General features: G+C 56.2%; 2 protein-coding genes across 2 annotated transcripts; both read right to left on the bottom strand.

Moving 5' to 3' along the window:
* Positions 1-164: 164 nt before the first annotated feature.
* On the bottom strand, positions 165-4,490 carry Tmem235 (transmembrane protein 235). The gene is given in 5 exon segments (XM_005069856.4): positions 165-537; positions 2,437-2,574; positions 3,099-3,179; positions 3,704-3,749; positions 3,751-4,490. Coding segments are annotated over 5 exon segments (639 nt in total). The 5' UTR covers positions 3,883-4,490; the 3' UTR covers positions 165-295.
* Positions 4,491-12,950: 8,460 nt separating this feature from the next.
* On the bottom strand, positions 12,951-18,302 carry Birc5 (baculoviral IAP repeat containing 5). The gene is made up of 4 exons (XM_005069857.4): positions 18,088-18,302; positions 17,783-17,892; positions 15,777-15,894; positions 12,951-13,661 (listed from the first exon to the last, which is right to left on the bottom strand). The coding sequence occupies exons 1-4, from the start codon at positions 18,196-18,198 to the stop codon at positions 13,572-13,574; spliced, it is 429 nt and encodes a 142-aa protein (XP_005069914.1). The 5' UTR covers positions 18,199-18,302; the 3' UTR covers positions 12,951-13,571.

Genomic DNA, 18,302 nt, shown 5'->3' with positions numbered 1-18,302 from the left:
GGAGAGGTAAGGAAGCCCTCAGCCAGCTCCTAGCACAGAATCGGACTGTCTCAGCAACTGAGGGCCAGAGAGAGCCAGAGTGGGCTGCACCCCCTGGGCACCCTGAACCCTGAGGCGCCCCCACCAGACTGTGCCGCCAAGAGCTCATGACTCGAGACACGGGCTCTCCAGCTGCCTTCCTCATGCCCAGCTTCCCCAACGCGCCATCCCCAGGGCGCCTTCCCAGCTAGGGTTCCGGCAAACGTTAAGGGTGCCCGAGCCTCGCCTTCTCCCCACCGCCCTGCCACCTCGGGACTCAGATGACCACGGAGTGGGGCACCCCCGGGCGCTGGCTCAGGCTGAGGAGGCGGGCAGCTGCGAGCAGGAGCACACCGCTGAGCACCTCCAAGGCGCAGGAGCCCCAGGCGAGGGCCAGCGACCAGCCGAAGCTGATGTGCACATCCTGCATGTGCTGCGCACCGTACAGGCGGGCGGTCTCCACAAATGCCAGGTGTGAGTAGCTGATGTAGACGCTGACCCCCGCCAGGGTCAGGGCACCTGGGGAGAGAGGGGCAGCAAGACTGCTCAGTGTGCCACCAGCAGAGCCAACTTTAAGTCTCCGCTCCTAGGACAGGCACAAGCGTAGTGAATTCTGAGTTTTAGGGGACGCGGTGCTAGGGAGTTCCAATACAGCCCTCCGTCCTGAGATCTCACCGACAAATCCCTTGTAAACAGCCCCAGGGACTCAGTTATGCCGTTAAAAGGCACAGTTCTGTGGCCCAAACCATCTGGTCTCCATCTACCCTAGCCCTTGGGCAGGGTAGGGGTGGAGGGGGAGTAAGTGGATTTCATTGTCCTCCTCCTCCTTCTTCTTCTTCTTCTTCTTCTTCTTCTTCTTCTTCTTCTTCTTCTTCTTCTTCTTCTTCTTCTTCTCCTCCTCCTCCTCCTCCTCCTCCTCCTCCTCCTCCCCCCCTCCTCCTCTTTCATTGTATTTTTCAAGATAGGATTTCTCAGTGTAGCTTTGTAGACCAGGCTGGCCTCGAACCCACAGAGATCCACCTGCCTCTGCCTCCCACGTGCTGGGACTAAAGGCAGCTTGAGAGGGTGGATGTCTAACCGCCTGCAGCAAACGCCACAGGTTTAGTCTGGGGAAGGCTGCAGAGCAGAGCCTAACGCATTGCACTCTGGGAGAGGCCGGGATGGGGTCGACACCACAGCGGAACTGCCGGGCTCTCAGCTTCCCCAGGAGCCACACAGGCCTTGTCCACCTCACCTGCGGCACCCAGCTCCCCGGAATGGCGACCTGTCTCCCAGCCTTAGCCACCTTGCAGTCCATCTCCCATCCGGTCCCTGAAGCCTCGGCTGACAACTCCAGCGCCGTCTGCCTCAGCTCCTGATACCCTGACTCAGGGGACCCCAGTCCCTCAGCTCCTTTCCCTCTGGGGACCAAGTACACTGTGCTCAGGGGAGCTGTGATCAGCCTCCCCCAAAGCTGCCCCATGGCTCTGCCTCTTGGCTTCGAGAAAAATGCAGAGGCTGCATGTCGCCATGAAGCTCCCCAGTTAGAGCCCCAATGCATTTCTGTTGTCGGGGGCTTCCCGTGGCTTCTTAATTGGATTTTGCACTCAGTCTCCCGCGGGGGTCAAGGCTCTAGCGACCTGGGTCTGAGCATCTGTCTCATTAGTTTGTGGCTGCAGGTTCCCCTCTCAGGCCCATCGCCTCCTAACAGAGGTCTCCCGAAGAGCCTAGTGCTTCCTGGAGGGAGGCAGGCCTGTCTGGGAGACCTCACCACTGCAGTCACAGCCAGCCATGAGAGTAGGGCTGGCCCCAGGCAACAGAACTGCACAAACCTGACCCCAGGGATAGAGGCTGCTGCAGGTAGATAGACCCCTGCAGGGCCACATGCCCACCTTGGTGACAGCTAGCCTTGGTGGCTGCAACACACTGTACCGAGAAGGGGACAGAGCATCAGTTTCCTCCTGGCTCTGGAAGCCTTGGGTGTCTAACCTGCTGCAGAGGCCCCACGGAGCCACGGGGGAGCTCTGGGCCTGGTGCTGTGGCTGGTTATAGCCCGGGACTAGGGCGGGTGACAGCCAAGGATGGTATGCTCTTGCCTGTCCTGCTCTACCTCAAACATTCTCACCCGGCAGGAGAGAGAAGCAGACGGGGGTCAAGACCCACACCCCCCTTCTTGCACCATCTGCCCACAGAGCTAGTCTTGCAGTTACCATAGAGACCCTAAAGTCTCCAAGGCCAAGAAACTCCACTCTGGTACTCCTATACAACCAGGCCCCAGCCAGAAGCCCTGGCTCTGGGCCAGCCCCAGCGTATCTCTGCAGGGGAGCAGGGCTCTCCAGCGCTCAGAGGGGACCAGGGGCCAGGGTAGAGGTAAATGACAGTCAGAGCCCCACTCCCACAATCTGCAGCCCACGATCCTCCAAGGGGCCTCTCACTCACCCCCCAGCAGGAAGTAGCAGCCGGTGAGGAGCAGCAGAGGGACACTCTGGGACAGCGAGCTTAGCAAGCCACAGACCCAGCCGCACACAATGAGGATGAGGCTCAGAGGCAGGACCACCATGACTGCGCGGTGCAGCGCTGTGGGGAGGAAGGGGGGCTCGGGGCAGGCAGGGGGTCACAGACAGTCACGCCTTCACCTGCTCAGGTCACCCACAGTAGGGTCGGGCAGAGGCCCAGCTCCATAGCAACAGGAGACCCTCCCAGTGGCCATCCCTTTCTGGTACAGGCTTCCTGAGGCCAGGCTGAGAGAGGCTCTGCCAACGCGCCCCCATCCCACCCCACCATCAAGCCTCTCAGGGGCAGTAGGTGGTCTATGACCACCCAGCTAGACAGCTGGCCAGTTCAAAGGGGAACCCGTGTGCCCCATGACGCCTAGTCACGCTCTGAGCTGGCTCACGTCATCGGTGAAAAGGAATGGAGGTCTGAGGAGGGCAGGGCAGGCTGGGACCCCAGGATCTGAGGTCAGGGGGCTACGATGGGAACACTCTTGGGGTCCCTGCGGCCCCAGAAGCAGTTTGGTGGCTGGGGTGAGGCAGCTGGGTAGGGTGGTTTGGTTTCAGACCTGCCTGAAGAGTCAGAGATAGCACTGGCCCAGAACTCACAGAGAAGGTGCTGTATGGAGGGGGAAGAGTCCAAGCTGTCACTGGCAAACGGGTCAACCAGGGGCATACAGCTGTTCTGTCCTGAAAGCCAAGGTACAAATGGGGGCTGGAAAACACGGGCGCCATAGCCGTGGGATCCTAGCTAACTCTTGACTGAGGCCCTGGCATCTGGGCCGCAGCCTCGGGTGTTCTTCTGACTTCCATGGAGGCACCTAGACCTAGAGAGGCTAAGGACATAAAAACTGTCGCGTTCCTTACTCAGAAGCAAGGAACAGAGCCATGGTCCACCTAACCTGTCACCTCCCAATGGCGCCCCAACTCCCAATGGCGCCAGGTCCCAGAGGAAAACTCGTCAGAACTTAGGAAAGCATAGTGCCAGCCGCCCCCCCACCCACGGCCACGATGGCAGCACCCTACCTTCGAGCTTCCTCGCACCCTTCCACAGCCCAGCTGTCACCCAGCAATCTGAGGGGAGACCGTGATGGGCTTGGAACCCAGAGACCCCCCGGGGAGCAGACCGGAGATGCCACCGAGGCTGCGGAGGAGGGAGAAACGGACCGGGTGGGAGGGGAGGGGCACCGAGGGGGTCTCCGGGTGCATCTCACCTTCGCAGGTGCGCCAGAGCCCAGAATGTGAGGACAGCTGCTGCTCGCCCCCCGGAGCCGCCAGCGTTCGCCACCTCCAGGATGTACCAGTAGTCGCTGGACACCGCAGCCGCCAGCAGTGCGAAGCTGAGCAGGGCGCCCAGGGCTGAGCTCAGAAGCAACGCGGCCAGAAGGGCCATAGGGCAAGAGCCGGGCAGCAGCCGGGTAGGGATGCAGGGGCGCGTGCACAGCGGAGGAGCTGCAAGGGGTGGCAGGGAGTTGGAGACAAAGGGAACCGTGGGCTGGGGGCAGTAGGGGCTCTGGACAGAACTGATCCAGGCTAATGAAGGTTTAGGCGGTGGGAGGGGCGGAAGCCTCAGCAGGAAAGGGCATGGGAGGGGTGTCGAGGAGCCCGCTGCCTCCGTGACTGGCCAAGAAACGGATGCTCCTTACTGTGCTGGCCAGGCAGTAAGGGGAGAGAAGGGGAAATCCAAGGTCGTGGCAGCGCTGGGGACAGCAAGGCTGGGCTCAGATACCAATGTTGCCACAAACCGGTCTACACAAGGTGCCCACCCCGCTGTGTGGTGCTGGAGAGGGTCAGAGGTCAGCCGAAGACCCGGCCCTAGGAGCATGTGCAGCGGCAGCCAGCGGCGGGACCACTGCACCAATCACCAATAGCTCCTGGGAAAAATGGAGGTGTGTTTGGAGGGGGGTGCAGACGGACCCAGCTGGGCACACTTAGGGACAACGACTCAGAGTGTGACACATCTCAGCTTGGGGTCCCGGTTTTCATCAGTTCTGAGGATCAATGGGATAAGCGCTGTGGCAGGGAGAAAACACATTGTTTCTGTGCTGCTTGTTTACAGGACACACACTCACAGGCACACACTCACAGAGCACACACTCACAGGACACACACTCACAGGACACACACTCACAGGACACACACTCACAGGGCACTACTTACACGGCACACACTCACAGGGCACACACTTATAGGGCACACACACAAGGCACACACTCACAGGGCACACACTCACAGGACACACTCACAGAGCACACACTCACAGGACACACTCACAGAGCACACTCTCACAGGGCACACTCTCACAGGACACACCCTCACAGAGCACACACTCACAGGACACACACTCACAGAGCACACACTCACAGGACACACCCTCACAGGACACACCCTCACAGGGCACACACTCACAGGGCACACTCTCACAGGACACACTCACAGGGCACTACTTACACAGCACACACTCACAGGACACACACTTATAGGGCACACACACAAGGCACACACTCACAGGGCACACACTCACAGGACACACTCACAGAGCACATACTCACAGGGCACACCCTCACAGGGCACACACTCGCAGGGACACACCTACAGGGCACACACTCACAGGGCACACACTCACAGGGCACACACTCACAGGGCACACTCTCACAGGGCACACTCTCACAGGGCACACTCTCACAGGGCACACCCTCACAGGGCACACTCTCACAGGGCACACCCTCACAGGGCACACTCTCACAGAGCACACCCTCACAGGGCACACACTCACAGGGCACACCCTCACAGGGCACACTCTCACAGAGCACACACTCACAGGGCACACTCTCACAGGACACACTCACAGAGCACACTCTCACAGGGCACACTCTCACAGAGCACACCCTCACAGGGCACACTCTCACAGGACACACTCACAGGGCACACACTCACAGGGCACACTCTCACAGGGCACACACTCACAGGACACACTCACAGGACACACTCACAGGGCACACACTCACAGGACACTCTCACAGGGCACACACTCACAGGACACACTCACAGGGCACACACTCACAGGGCACACCCTCACAGGGCACACTCTCACAGAGCACACACTCACAGGGCACACTCTCACAGGGCACACACTCACAGGGCACACACTCACAGAGCACACTCTCACAGGACACACTCACAGAGCACACACTCACAGGGCACACACTCACAGGGCACACTCACAGGACACACCCTCACAGGACACACTCTCACAGAGCACACACTCACAGAGCACACACTCACAGGGCACACACTCACAGGGCACACTCTCACAGGACACACTCTCACAGAGCACACACTCACAGAGCACACACTCACAGGGCACACACTCACAGGGCACACTCTCACAGGGCACACACTCACAGAGCACACACTCACAGGGCACACACTCACAGGGCACACTCTCACAGGGCACACACTCACAGGACACACCCTCACAGGGCACACACTCACAGGACACACTCACAGAGCACACACTCACAGGGCACACACTCACAGGGCACACACTCACAGGGCACACTCTCACAGGGCACACACTCACAGGGCACACACTCACAGGACACACTCACAGGGCACACACTCACAGGGCACACTCTCACAGGGCACACACTCACAGGGCACACACTCACAGGGCACACACTCACAGGGCACACTCTCACAGGGCACACACTCACAGGGCACACACTCACAGGACACTCTCACAGAGCACACACTCACAGGGCACACTCTCACAGGGCACACACTCACAGGGCACACTCTCACAGAGCACACACTCACAGGGCACACACTCACAGGGCACACACTCACAGGGCACACACTCACAGGGCACACTCTCACAGGGCACACACTCACAGGGTACACACTCACAGGGCACACTCTCACAGGACACACTCACAGAGCACACACTCACAGGGCACACTCTCACAGGGCACACCCTCACAGGGCACACACTCACAGGGCACACTCTCACAGGACACACTCACAGAGCACACACTCACAGGGCACACTCTCACAGGGCACACCCTCACAGGGCACACACTCACAGGACACACTCACAGAGCACACACTCACAGGGCACACACTCACAGGGCACACTCTCACAGGGCACACCCTCACAGGGCACACACTCACAGGGCACACACTCACAGGGCACACTCTCACAGGGCACACACTCACAGGGCACACTCTCACAGGACACACTCACAGGGCACTACTTACACAGCACACTCTCACAGGACACACTCACAGAGCACACTCTCACAGGGCACACTCTCACAGGGCACACACTCACAGGACACACTCACAGAGCACACACTCACAGGGCACACTCTCACAGGGCACACTCTCACAGGGCACACTCTCACAGGGCACACCCTCACAGGGCACACACTCACAGGACACACTCACAGAGCACACACTCACAGGGCACACACTCACAGGACACACTCACAGGGCACACACTCACAGGGCACACACTCACAGGGCACACTCTCACAGGGCACACACTCACAGGGCACACTCTCACAGGACACACTCACAGGGCACACACTCACAGAGCACACACTCACAGGGCACACCCTCACAGGGCACACACTCACAGGACACACTCACAGGGCACTACTTACACAGCACACACTCACAGGACACACACTTATAGGGCACACACACAAGGCACACACTCACAGGACACACCCTCACAGGGCACACCCTCACAGGGCACACACTCACAGGACACACTCTCACAGGGCACACTCTCACAGGGCACACTCTCACAGGGCACACTCACAGGGCACACACTCACAGGGCACACTCTCACAGGGCACACACTCACAGGGCACACTCTCACAGGACACACTCACAGAGCACACACTCACAGGGCACACTCTCACAGGGCACACTCTCACAGGGCACACCCTCACAGGGCACACACTCACAGGACACACTCACAGAGCACACACTCACAGGGCACACACTCACAGGACACACTCACAGGGCACACACTCACAGGGCACACACTCACAGGGCACACACTCACAGGGCACACTCACAGGACACACACTTATAGGGCACACACACAAGGCACACACTCACAGGGCACACACTCACAGGACACACTCACAGGGCACACCCTCACAGGGCACACACTCACAGGGCACACTCACAGGGCACACTCTCACAGGGCACACTCTCACAGGGCACACTCTCACAGGGCACACACTCACAGGGACACACCTACGGGGCACTACCTACAGGGCACGCACAGATCACACATAAGGACCCCTTGAGGATAGGGGTCTTTATGCTAACGGTAGGAGAGTCAAAGGAGTGACACAGAGGCCTCAGCCAGGAGGAACCTAGGCAGTGAAGCTGGGTGGTCTGGGTTACACGCTGGAGACTGAGAGGGCCTCTGAATCATTGCCCTGGGGTGGACAGAGCCTGAAGACAGGGGCCAGAGGTGGTCTTTCTTGAACACAGAGGCTTCGAGCCTCAGGTCAGCCAAGTCCGAGATTTCTCTCTGTTAAGATCTTGGTTTATAGGAATATAGTCCCGAGATAAAAGCAATCTTAGCAAAGTTATTAAAACAATATTTCAAGTGGAATTCAGACTGAGCGCAGAATTCTTCCAGTATTTGGTGAGCTATTCTTTCTGTGTGTACACCAGGCCATCCCTGCCTGCAGCTGCTGCATGGCAGCCCCCGCAGCTGGCCCTGTCCTGCAGACACCGCTGCTCTGGAGCCAGGTGGCAGCCAGCGTCTCACTGACTGGGAAAGACTAGGAACCCAATGGGTACTCAGAGAGCCGCAGCCTTCCCAAGGCAGGAGCAAAGGGAGATGGGAGACTCTCTGATTACAACTGAGGGATAAGGGCAAGTCATGCAAACCTGAGGTCACCTAGCTGTTATCCCACGGTGTAACAATGTGGCAAGAATCAGTCTTGCTTTCTGTCAAAGGCTCCTTTTATAGAGAGCGGGGGATTGACATGCTGGTCTTGTAAGCATTGTGGCTCAGATAGACAGGGATTCTGGCACTTGAGCCACAGACTACTGAGTGTTACAGCTCGGATGGACAGGTATTCTGGCACTCGGGAGCCAAGGACTCCCACAGTCACAGTAGCGTTGCAGCTCACAGCCCTGCTCCAGGGAGAGGCTTCCCCGGTGTAGCAGCTCTGCTCCAGCAGGAGAAGGCTTCCCAGGTAAAGCTGATACACTTCAACTCCAGTCCAGGAGTGTAACGACTCCGCTCTGCTAGGGGAGGTTTCCCCTGCGAGAGTGTTAGAGCTCTGCTCTGCTTCTCTCAACTTGGCTCCGTGAGAAGCTGTTACTTCTCTCCTCCCCTCCATTCCGGCAAAGGAAGGTCTCACTCGAACCTCATTCAAGAGATTTCTTGGGAGGGAAGAACCCAGGAGAGTGGCTGCCTCTACCAGGGTGGAAAAGGACAGCTTTTCCTTCTTCTTAGGGGTGGAGCTTTTCCAGGGAGATTTCCTGGGTGGGGATTAGTCAGATTTCAATCCTTGAGCTCAGATTGGCTACATCTCCTGCTTAAGGATTTGTTGGTTTTCTGCTCAGGTTCAGGGTCAGATTTGGCTCGGGGTTTCAGGGCTAAAGTGTGTTTTTTTCCTCTGGTCCTTTTTAGACTTTTAGCTCTAGTTTTAGGGCCAAGGTGTATTTCTTTCACTGGCTCTGACTCCAGGGACGAAGTGTGTTCTTTGGTTTTGGTTGCAGGGCCAAAGTATGTTTCTTTGGCTGGCCCTTTCTCCCTACAGGTCCTGTCTCCCTCCCATTGAGCTCCCACCTTTGAGCTGGTTTGCAAAGGCTCATGGTCCTGCTACATCTCGAGCAGGTCTAGTGCATCTGTCAGGGTAGGCAACAGCCATGCTGGAGGCCACTGCTACCCTGGGGAAAGTGACATCAAGTGGCATCCACGCCATCTCTGCACTGATTCCCTCAAGCTGAAGGGGTGGAAGCCAGCCTGCTGAGAAGTCCACACGAACCTCATTTCCAACCCTGGGCTCTGTGCAGCTCGGGCCACTGACTGTCTTCTAGGCAGCAGGCGCTGGTCCCCGAGGGGTAGCTTTAATGAACTCTGCCAGCATACATCCCCAATTGGACTCAAAAGACACTGAGCCCAGTCTCTAGAGGTGCCACTTTAGAATGACCCAGTATTCATTACATGGTGTCTCATCAAATGTGTAAGCCGTATTAGGCAGGCTGTGTGCCTGCCTCTGACTGCCAGGGACTCTTCAACACCAGCAGGGTCCATCATCATCACAGATGTCAAAGACAGGTGGGCTTCTGGGGGGAAGCCGGTCCAGTCATGAGTAACAGAAACAAGGCTGTATCCAAGCCTCTCTAACTAGGTCACATTTGCAGCTGGAACGGGAGTCAGTTTCTAGTGGAAACCATCTGGCTGATGAGCCAGCCTCCTGCTCCAGACTAACTCTGGCTATTGCTTCCAGCCTGAGTTTGGGGAAGCAGTTGGAACTGTCAGCTAAATTACCCTCCAGCAGCTGGGCATCAGTTACACCGACAGCTCATTTTACTGAGCTTGGCAAATATCCTCCCACAGATGAGCCTCAAATTACTGTCCAACGGGCCCAGTCATCTACCCAGCATGCAGGATGCAGCTGGCTAAGCCCAGCAGATGCAAGGGCTCCCTGGAGTTGGAGGCATAGGCTAGAAACACGCCGCTTTTCATCTTGCTTGGACAAACAAGTCTGCAGCCGAGCCTCTGTTCACACACACTGAGGAGGCCCTGAACTGGGCCCATTAGGAAATGTGACCGAGACTAGGGGGCAGTGACTGGAATAGCAGGCGGCCCCCAACCCGCAGGTCCGTGCGGCTCCACTTGCTGAGCTGGCCACAGAAATCAGAGACAAAGCGGGGGAGTCGGAGGAGGTGTTAGAGGAGAGCAGAGCCAACAGCATGGGTGACAGGCAAGGATCCGTGTCTAGCCGGCTGCCCTGGGAGCCTCCAGCCGGGGCTTCGCTGTGGGAAATGTTTCCAGCACCGTGTCCTCCACACCCTACCACCAGATTGCATTTGCAGTGAGCGGAACGCACGCCTCCCTCCTGCCCTGTGCACCTGCCCGCGCTGGTCCACCTGGTAGCTTCCGACAAGGACTTGGGTGACAATGTCCAGGGGTGCCCCTTCCTGTTGCTCCCCGGGATGCTCGGGCACTCATGCCCAGGCCTCTTGCTGGCCTTTTATCTTCTCAGTGTTCAGAAAGCAAGTAGTGACTGTAAGCTGACTTCAGGAGATGGGATCCTAGGTGCAGTACCAGGATTCAGAATGCATTCAAACCAACGTCACCACTTTGGTGACTAAGGGGCAAACAGCCCTTGGGGGCGGAGACCTGGTTTGTTCCCTCCCTGTTGAACCCTGACAGCCCCATGGACTGAGCCAGTGGGCAGGAAACATGCAGCTGTGCTGGCTCCTGGCGTGGTTCAAGACTCGGGTGCAGCTGGCCACCCACCAAGATGGCCTCTGCACAGATGACTTGTCCCTGTCTGGAGCCTGCCCCACCTGGGCTCACATGTCCACTCAGTGCTTGCCCACGGCCTTGTTGAGCTCACACCCACGTGGGCTCTGCTCTCCTCTTTCTGATTTCTGTGGGGTTCCCTTGTCGTCCTCGGCAGAGCTACCGCAAGCCCTCGGGGAGGCCACCAGAATGTGTTAGGTGGTTCTGGAGACAGTAGGTCCCAGATGTGCACAGCAGCTCCTAAAATGGCCTCCCAGCAGCCATCTAAGTGAACACAGATGCCTTGCGTCGCTGACGCGGAGGACACAGTGGCTGAGCCTTGCTGGCTGCTGCTGCAGACCATCCTGAGATGGCTGGTTTGGCTGGCCAGTGCTCTTCCTGCAGTGCTCTTCCTGCAGCACCCTTCCTGCAGCGCCCTTCCTGCAGTGCAGCTGCAGTGCTCTTCCTGCAGTGCTCTTCCTGCAGTGCAGCTGCAGTGCTCTTCCTGCAGTGCTCTTCCTGCAGTGCTCTTCCTGCAGTGCTCTTCCTGCAGTGCCCTTCCTGCAGTGCTCTTCCTGCAGTGCAGCTGCAGTGCTCTTCCTGCAGTGCTCTTCCTGCAGTGCCCTTCCTGCAGCGCCCTTCCTGCAGTGCAGCTGCAGCGCTCTTCCTGCAGCACTCTTCCTGCAGCGCCCTTCCTGCAGCGCTCTTCCTGCAGTGCAGCTGCAGTGCTCTTCCTGCAGTGCTCTTCCTGCAGTGCAGCTACAGTACTCTTCCTGCAGTGCTCTTCCTGCAGTGCCCTTCCTGCAGCGCCCTTCCTGCAGTGCAGCTACAGTACTCTTCCTGCAGTGCTCTTCCTGCAGTGCAGCTGCAGTGCTCTTCCTGCAGCGCCCTTCCTGCAGCGCCCTTCCTGCAGTGCAGCTGCAGTGCTCTTCCTGCAGCGCCCTTCCTGCAGCGCCCTTCCTGCAGTGCAGCTGCAGTACTCTTCCTGCAGTGCCCTTCCTGCAGTACAGCTGCAGGCTGGGGCCTCTGCAGGCCACCTGGGCTGCCATTTCTGCCACTGCTTCATGCCCTCCTGGGTTCTCAAAGTCTTCCTGGCTACGTGTGCTGATCCTCTGGGGTCAGAGAGGCTGGGAACCCAGGCAGGGACAGAGTGGACCTGGACTCTGGCCAAAGACGCTTGAGAAGAAGTTTATCGGCGTGGCCTGCATGGAACACGCACAGCTGTGAACTCTGTACCCGTCTGCCTTAACTCTACCATGTTAGTCAGTGCGGTGCGCTCTCCCTCATGCTTGGAGAATGGTCACGTGGTTTCTCTCAGCAGGGTGTCCTATGCCCCAGGCTGAACTCAAACTCCACACACCTAGCTTAGGGTAACCTTGAACTCCTGACCCTTCAGCCTCCACTTCCACCTGACGTCTGGGTTTATCTTGATGTGTGATAAAATATTCTGACAAAAGCACTCAAAGGGAGGAGTTTCCTGTGGCTCACAGTTCAAGGCACTGTCCATCACACTGGGGAGTCAGGACGCAGGGCAGGAAGCAGCTGATCAGTCAGGAAACGGAACAACAGCTCTCCATTTACACAGCCTGGCACCCCACCTCAACTAATGTGATCATAGCCCCCAAAGGCCCACCTCCTGGGTGATTCTAGACTGCCAAGTCGACAGTATGTCCACCACACCTGCCTTGCAGAGGTTTCATTAGGAAAAGGAAATCCTGCCCATGAGAGTCATGCTGCAATCCCAGTGCCCTTTTTAGTACTGTTCAATTCTGCTGCTCATGCTGGGATTGACACTTAATGCCACCCAATTTATGACCTCATAGCGTAAAACGAACAGCACCGGGTGCAGTGCCACAAGTCAGCATCGGGCACCTGGGAGGGAGGGGCAGCAGGACTGAGTTCACCCCCATCTCAAAACACCAAACACACAAACCTTTCCCCCAAGACAGAAAGAGCTTGCAATCCACTTTTTAAGTGATTTTATTCCATCACCCTGCGGTAGAAGACCCACATCAGAGAACAAATGAACCACCAGCATAACACATAACCACACCTGCAGTGCACGGACACATCGGCTACCGGTACTGAAACATGAAGACCAGAAACACCTTGCCCAGGCACCCCCACCCTTAGGTCCTGTCACAGACACTGCCCTCCTCACCCACCCTTTCCTCACTGCCGCAGTCCAGGTTACAACAGAGCAAAGCCACAAAATCAAGAGAGGTAGGCGCACAGGCTGAGCCACTTCCAAGCGAAGACAAGAATAATATTTGACAGCCGGGCGTTGGTGGCGCATGCCTTTAATCCCAGCACTTGGGAAGCAGAGGCAGGCGGATCTCTGTGAGTTCGAGACCAACCTGGTCTACAAGAGCTAGTTCCAGGACAGCCTTCAAAGCCACAGAGAAACCCTGTCTCGAAAAACAAAACAAAACAAAACAAAAAAAAAAGAATAATATTTGACATCCAGTTTCAAAATACCAACCATTATTTCTTTAAGACACTCCTAAGAGGCCCAGGCTGAGAAAGCTAGGACACGTGGCTTGAATGTGGCATGTCACTCGGGTCCAGGCCGCGCCAGCAAAGGCTCACTTCAAGGCAACCAGCTGCTCAATGGAGTGGCGGACGGTCTTTGCAGTTTCTTCAAATTCTTTCTGCTTGCTGGCAGTCTCCTTTGCCTGGAATAATGAAAGGACACATTGGGGCTGGGGTGTGGCCTAGAGGGGCTTGCCTAGCAAGGGTGAGGCCCTCATTTCATGACCAGCGTGACAGAATAACTACAATATTATTAAAAGAAAAATTACTATTTGTGTAGAGCTTGAAATTGAACCTAGGGCCTTTTGCATAATAAGTAAATACCCACAACTTCTTTCTTGTTTTTTACTTTTTGTTTTTTTTTTAAATAGGAACTCATGCTACCTTTTAACTTACAATCCCCCTCCCTCAGCCAACCAAATTAGTTGGGACTGCACCCTAGGACTGTGCCCTATGCCAAGTATTTAAAAAAATACTAAATTAAAAAAAAAAACAAAACAAGGGCTGGAGAGATGGTTCGTGGTTAAGAGCACTGACTGCTCTTTCCAGGACCCGGGTTCAATTCTCAGCACCCATATGGCAGTTCACAACTGTCTGTAATTCCAGTTCCAACACCAATGACAAAACACAATTGACAAGAAAAAAGCCCCTGGAAAATGTCAGTCTCCTTGTGATGGGCACTCCACAGACTTACAGAGCTACAGCCTTAAAAACATCCAGGCAGAGCAGGGATGGGGAGTGGTGGCGCATGTCTTTAATCCCAGTACTCGGGAGGCAGAGGCAGTCGGATCTCTGTGAGTTTGAGACCAGCCTGGTCTACAATACAACTAGAGAAACCCTGTCTCGAAACCACTCCCCAGCTCCACCCCCCAAAAAACCCCATCCAGGCGGCTGGAGAGGGCTCAGCTGTTAAGAGCACTGGCTGCTCTTCCAGAGGACCTGGGTTTGACTCCCAGCACCACACGGTGTTTCATAGCCACAGGCAGCTCCAGTTCTCGGGGATCCAATGCCCTCTTCTGACCCCCATAAGCAAAACACCCCATGCACATACAGTAAAGTATAAATAAATGACAGTGCACGCCCTCAATCCCACACTTGGGAGACAGAATAGAGTGGATCTCCAGTCTGAGGCCAGCCTGGTCTAATACACACACAATAAAGGATAAAGAATGAATGAATAAGTAAGTAAATAAATGAGTGGCAGTGCATGCCTTTAAGCCCAGCACTCGGGAGACACAGTCAAATGGATCTGTGAATCCGTGAGCCTGGTCTACAACAGTGAGTTCCAGTGCAGCCAGACTCCACGGTGAACTTCTCTCAAAACAAGGGCGAGTCTAGAGGGACGGCTCTGAAGTGAGGGACACTGGGTGGCGTGTCTTTCCTTCTGAGCACCTTTCTCTTGATTCTGTGCCCAAACTTGTATTAAGTATCTTTATTAAACCCAATTCTTCTTAAAAAAAAAATCAATAGCAAAGAAAGAACAGCATGTAACAGGGACTCTGAACAGCAACCCCAGTGTGTGAGCATGTCCCAGCCTAGTGCCCTCCTCCTGAGGACAAACTGCCATCCTCAGTGTCCAATGTCACCGAGGAGAACCTTGATAACCATCACAGCAGGTCCTAGCCTCTGCCAGGGCCAGCTGGCAGCCAGCCGTCTGCTCCTGCTCAGGGTGTTGCCAGTAAACCCCTCCCAGAATCTTCCTCCTAAAGGTGTGGCACCCAAGAATACAGGCTACCTGGTTAAGTGGACTTCAGACAAGCCAGCAGCTGCAGTGGATAACCCATGAAAGACGGGGAGGCAGCCTTTACTGTGAGTGGATACTCATGAAAGATGGGGGGGCAGCCTTTACTGTGAGCTCTGGCCTCTTCTTGTCTGCACGGGAGCCGACTCCCTGTGGACCCCAGATGCCCCTGCCTTCCCAATGAGCTCCGTGTGAATGGACAAGAGCGCAGTCCAGCTGGACCCCGGCTTGTCTCCCCCTCAGCTAACGCTTCTCTACTACGTTTGCAAACCTCTACCCACACGGCTGCCGTCACAGGAGGGCTCCCACAGTGCTCGCCACTCAGGTGAGAAGGTGATCCCAGTGAGGAACCCTCTCTCCTGGGGGACAGGTCTTCCCACTGCAAACCCCAGGACCATGCTCCAGGTCAGTCCTGTGTGTCCTCAACCCTCAGAGTTAGGAGCACTTCCTGAGGGAGACCCTCCAGGGCTTCCAGGGGGACTGGCTTATTCTCAGTCCTTATTCTTGGTATACGTACAATTTTGTTCTTGGCTCTTTCTTTGTCCAGTTTCAAAAATTCACTGAGGGTCAGTTCTTCAAACTGCTTCTTGACAGTCAGGAAGGCACACTTAGGTGAGTGCTTTTTATGCTCCTGCCTGGAAAAACCAATAAACCAATGTGGCATCACCAATAGCACATCTGTCACCACCATGGCTGCCCTCGGCACACCCCTCGCTCCATCAAGAGCAAGGTGTCAAGGCCAAAATGTGTCTCAAGGACATGCCGCAGCCTAGCTTCTCTGCCGTCTTCCCACCCCAATGGCTGGTTGCTTTTCTGGAGCCCGTTAGCCATCGATAGGGAAGGTTGTATGCTTTAAACTCAGAATGGGAGCTGGAGCAATGGCCCAGTGGCTAACAGCACCTGAAGGGACTCTAGCCAGCCTGGGCTCTGGCAGGCCTTACCTTCTCCCCCACCCCTCTGCCTTGCTAAAAACCCCTAGATGACATTCCTAAAGCTAGACACCAAGGTCCATTCCCTCATTTGGCCACTTCCTCCTCCTGAGGCTGACCACCAAGGTCCAGCTATCAAAGTACTGAAGTTAATTAGGTTCACCTGATTACCACGCCCAATTAAAATTAAATGCCTCATCCTAACGTGGGCGTTCCCCCTTCACCTTTACAAATGCTCTTTGGTCATGTCTGTGTCCTCTCTATCCAGGAACAAATACCCCTGCCCCCTTTCCCTTCTCACTGTATCACCAACCACATCCTAGCCCATTCTAACACAGACTACGCCCCCTTCTCTCTCCTTGGAAATGACACCTGCAAGGTCCTGGCCCATTCTAACACAGACTACACCCCCTTATCTCTTCTTAGAAATGATACCTGCAAGGTCCTGGCCCGTTCTAACACAGACTACACCCCCTTCTCTCTCCTCAGAAATGACACCTGCAAGGTCATTTGCTGCTGTTTTTTCTGCCCGAGTCAGAAAGCAGCCACTTTAACTTTTCTTCCCCGCTTAATAAAGGGTCTCTCTGTGAAAACAGATGTTTGGGTGTGGCTTGTGCCTAGTCCAGGGTCCGGGAGGAAGCCCCCTCTGTGTGGAAGTCCCCTTCAGCACCCACAAGACGGCTCCCACCATCTACAGACATGCACGCAGGGGAAACACCCCTACAGAGAAAATTTGAGAATAAAAACAAACTCAGAGGAATTGCGTGTCAAATCCCTTGAAAAGGCTCAGCAGGTGAGGACGCTCGATACCAAACCTGCTCACCTGAGTTCAATCCCAGGGACCCACACCACAGAAGGAGAGAACTGACTCTCCCAAGTCGTCCCGACATCCACACCCACCACGACACCCACACCCAAAGACACACAGAATAAAAGATAAAGTAACAATAATACATATAAAAAACCTGTGGCTGGAGCTGGGATAGCGGTGGAGTCCCTGCTGCTCTTCCGTAGAGCCTGACTTCAGTTCCCAGCACCCCCACATCAAGGGTCTCATAACCGACTACTGACTCCAGCTCCTAGGGATCCGACACCCACGCCCCGTGGCAGACGCGAAGACATGCACGCACGCGCACATTAGCCAAAACAAACAAACAAAACAAAAACCCCTGATATCTTAAAATATCTCAGGCAGGCCAGGCAGTGGTGGCCCTCGCCAATAGTCCCAAGCACTCGGGAGGCAGAGGAAGGCAAATCTCTGAGTTTGAGGTCAGTCTGGTCTACAGAGGGAGTTTCTAGGACAACTAGAGCTACACAGAGAAACCCATCCTAAACAAACAAACAAAAATCAAAACAAATACCCCAGACAACACCACGCAAGCTGGCAGCACTAGGGATACCGAGAATTCAAGACTAGTCTTAGCTACATAACAAGTTCAAGGACCGCCCGGAGCACATAACAAGTTAGGAAGGCCATACGCTCTCCTACTACACTCGAATCGTTTCCCGCCCCCCAACTCCAGTTCAACCCACAAAGTTCCCAACGGAAGCGGGGCGCCAGGAAACCCACCCAGAGCAGCCCGCGGGGACTCACATAGGGTTGTCATCTGGCTCCCAGCCTTCCAGCTCCTTGAAGCAGAAAAAACACTGGGCCAAGTCTGGCTCGTTCTCGGTGGGGCAGTGGACGAAGCCGGCTTCCGCCATCTGAAAGCGACAGCAGCGCAGCTCGTGAGCAGAGCCAACTGGGGACAGTGGGACGGGGCCGCGTCTAACGGGGTCTAACAACAGTGGGGTTGGTGGCCTCGTCGAGGGGACAGAGCAAAGCGGGGGTGGGGCTTCGGGCCCCGGGCCCAGCCCTGAAAACACCGCCGGGCCCAGGGAGGAGGGGGTCGGGCTTACCCGCTCCGGGGTGCAGGCGCAGCCCTCCAGGAAGGGCCAGTTCTTGAAGGTGGAGATGCGGTGGTCCATGAGGTACAGCTGCCAGCTCGGGGGCAGAGACGGAGCCCCCATGGTGATGCTGCCGCCGTAGCCGCCGCCGGCGAGCGCGATTCAAAACCCGCGGGCGGGCGGGCGGCCTGCCGCAGCGCATGCCGGGAGCGCCCCGCCTCCCCACC

Source organism: Mesocricetus auratus, unplaced genomic scaffold (assembly GCF_017639785.1).
Source record: "Mesocricetus auratus isolate SY011 unplaced genomic scaffold, BCM_Maur_2.0 Super-Scaffold_100007, whole genome shotgun sequence".
Lineage (NCBI taxonomy): Eukaryota > Metazoa > Chordata > Mammalia > Rodentia > Cricetidae > Mesocricetus > Mesocricetus auratus.
This window is presented reverse-complemented; position numbering and strand designations above follow the sequence as displayed.

Coding starts and splice junctions, on each gene's coding strand:
- Birc5 (XM_005069857.4), bottom strand. CDS start 18,198: ATGGGGGCTCCGTCTCTGCCCCCGAGCTGGCAGCTGTACCTCATGGAC. Junction 15,895..17,782: donor GAGCCAGATGACAACCCTAT/GTGAGTCCCCGC, acceptor TGGTTTTTCCAG/GCAGGAGCATAAAAAGCACT. Junction 13,662..15,776: donor AAAGAGCCAAGAACAAAATT/GTACGTATACCA, acceptor TCATTATTCCAG/GCAAAGGAGACTGCCAGCAA.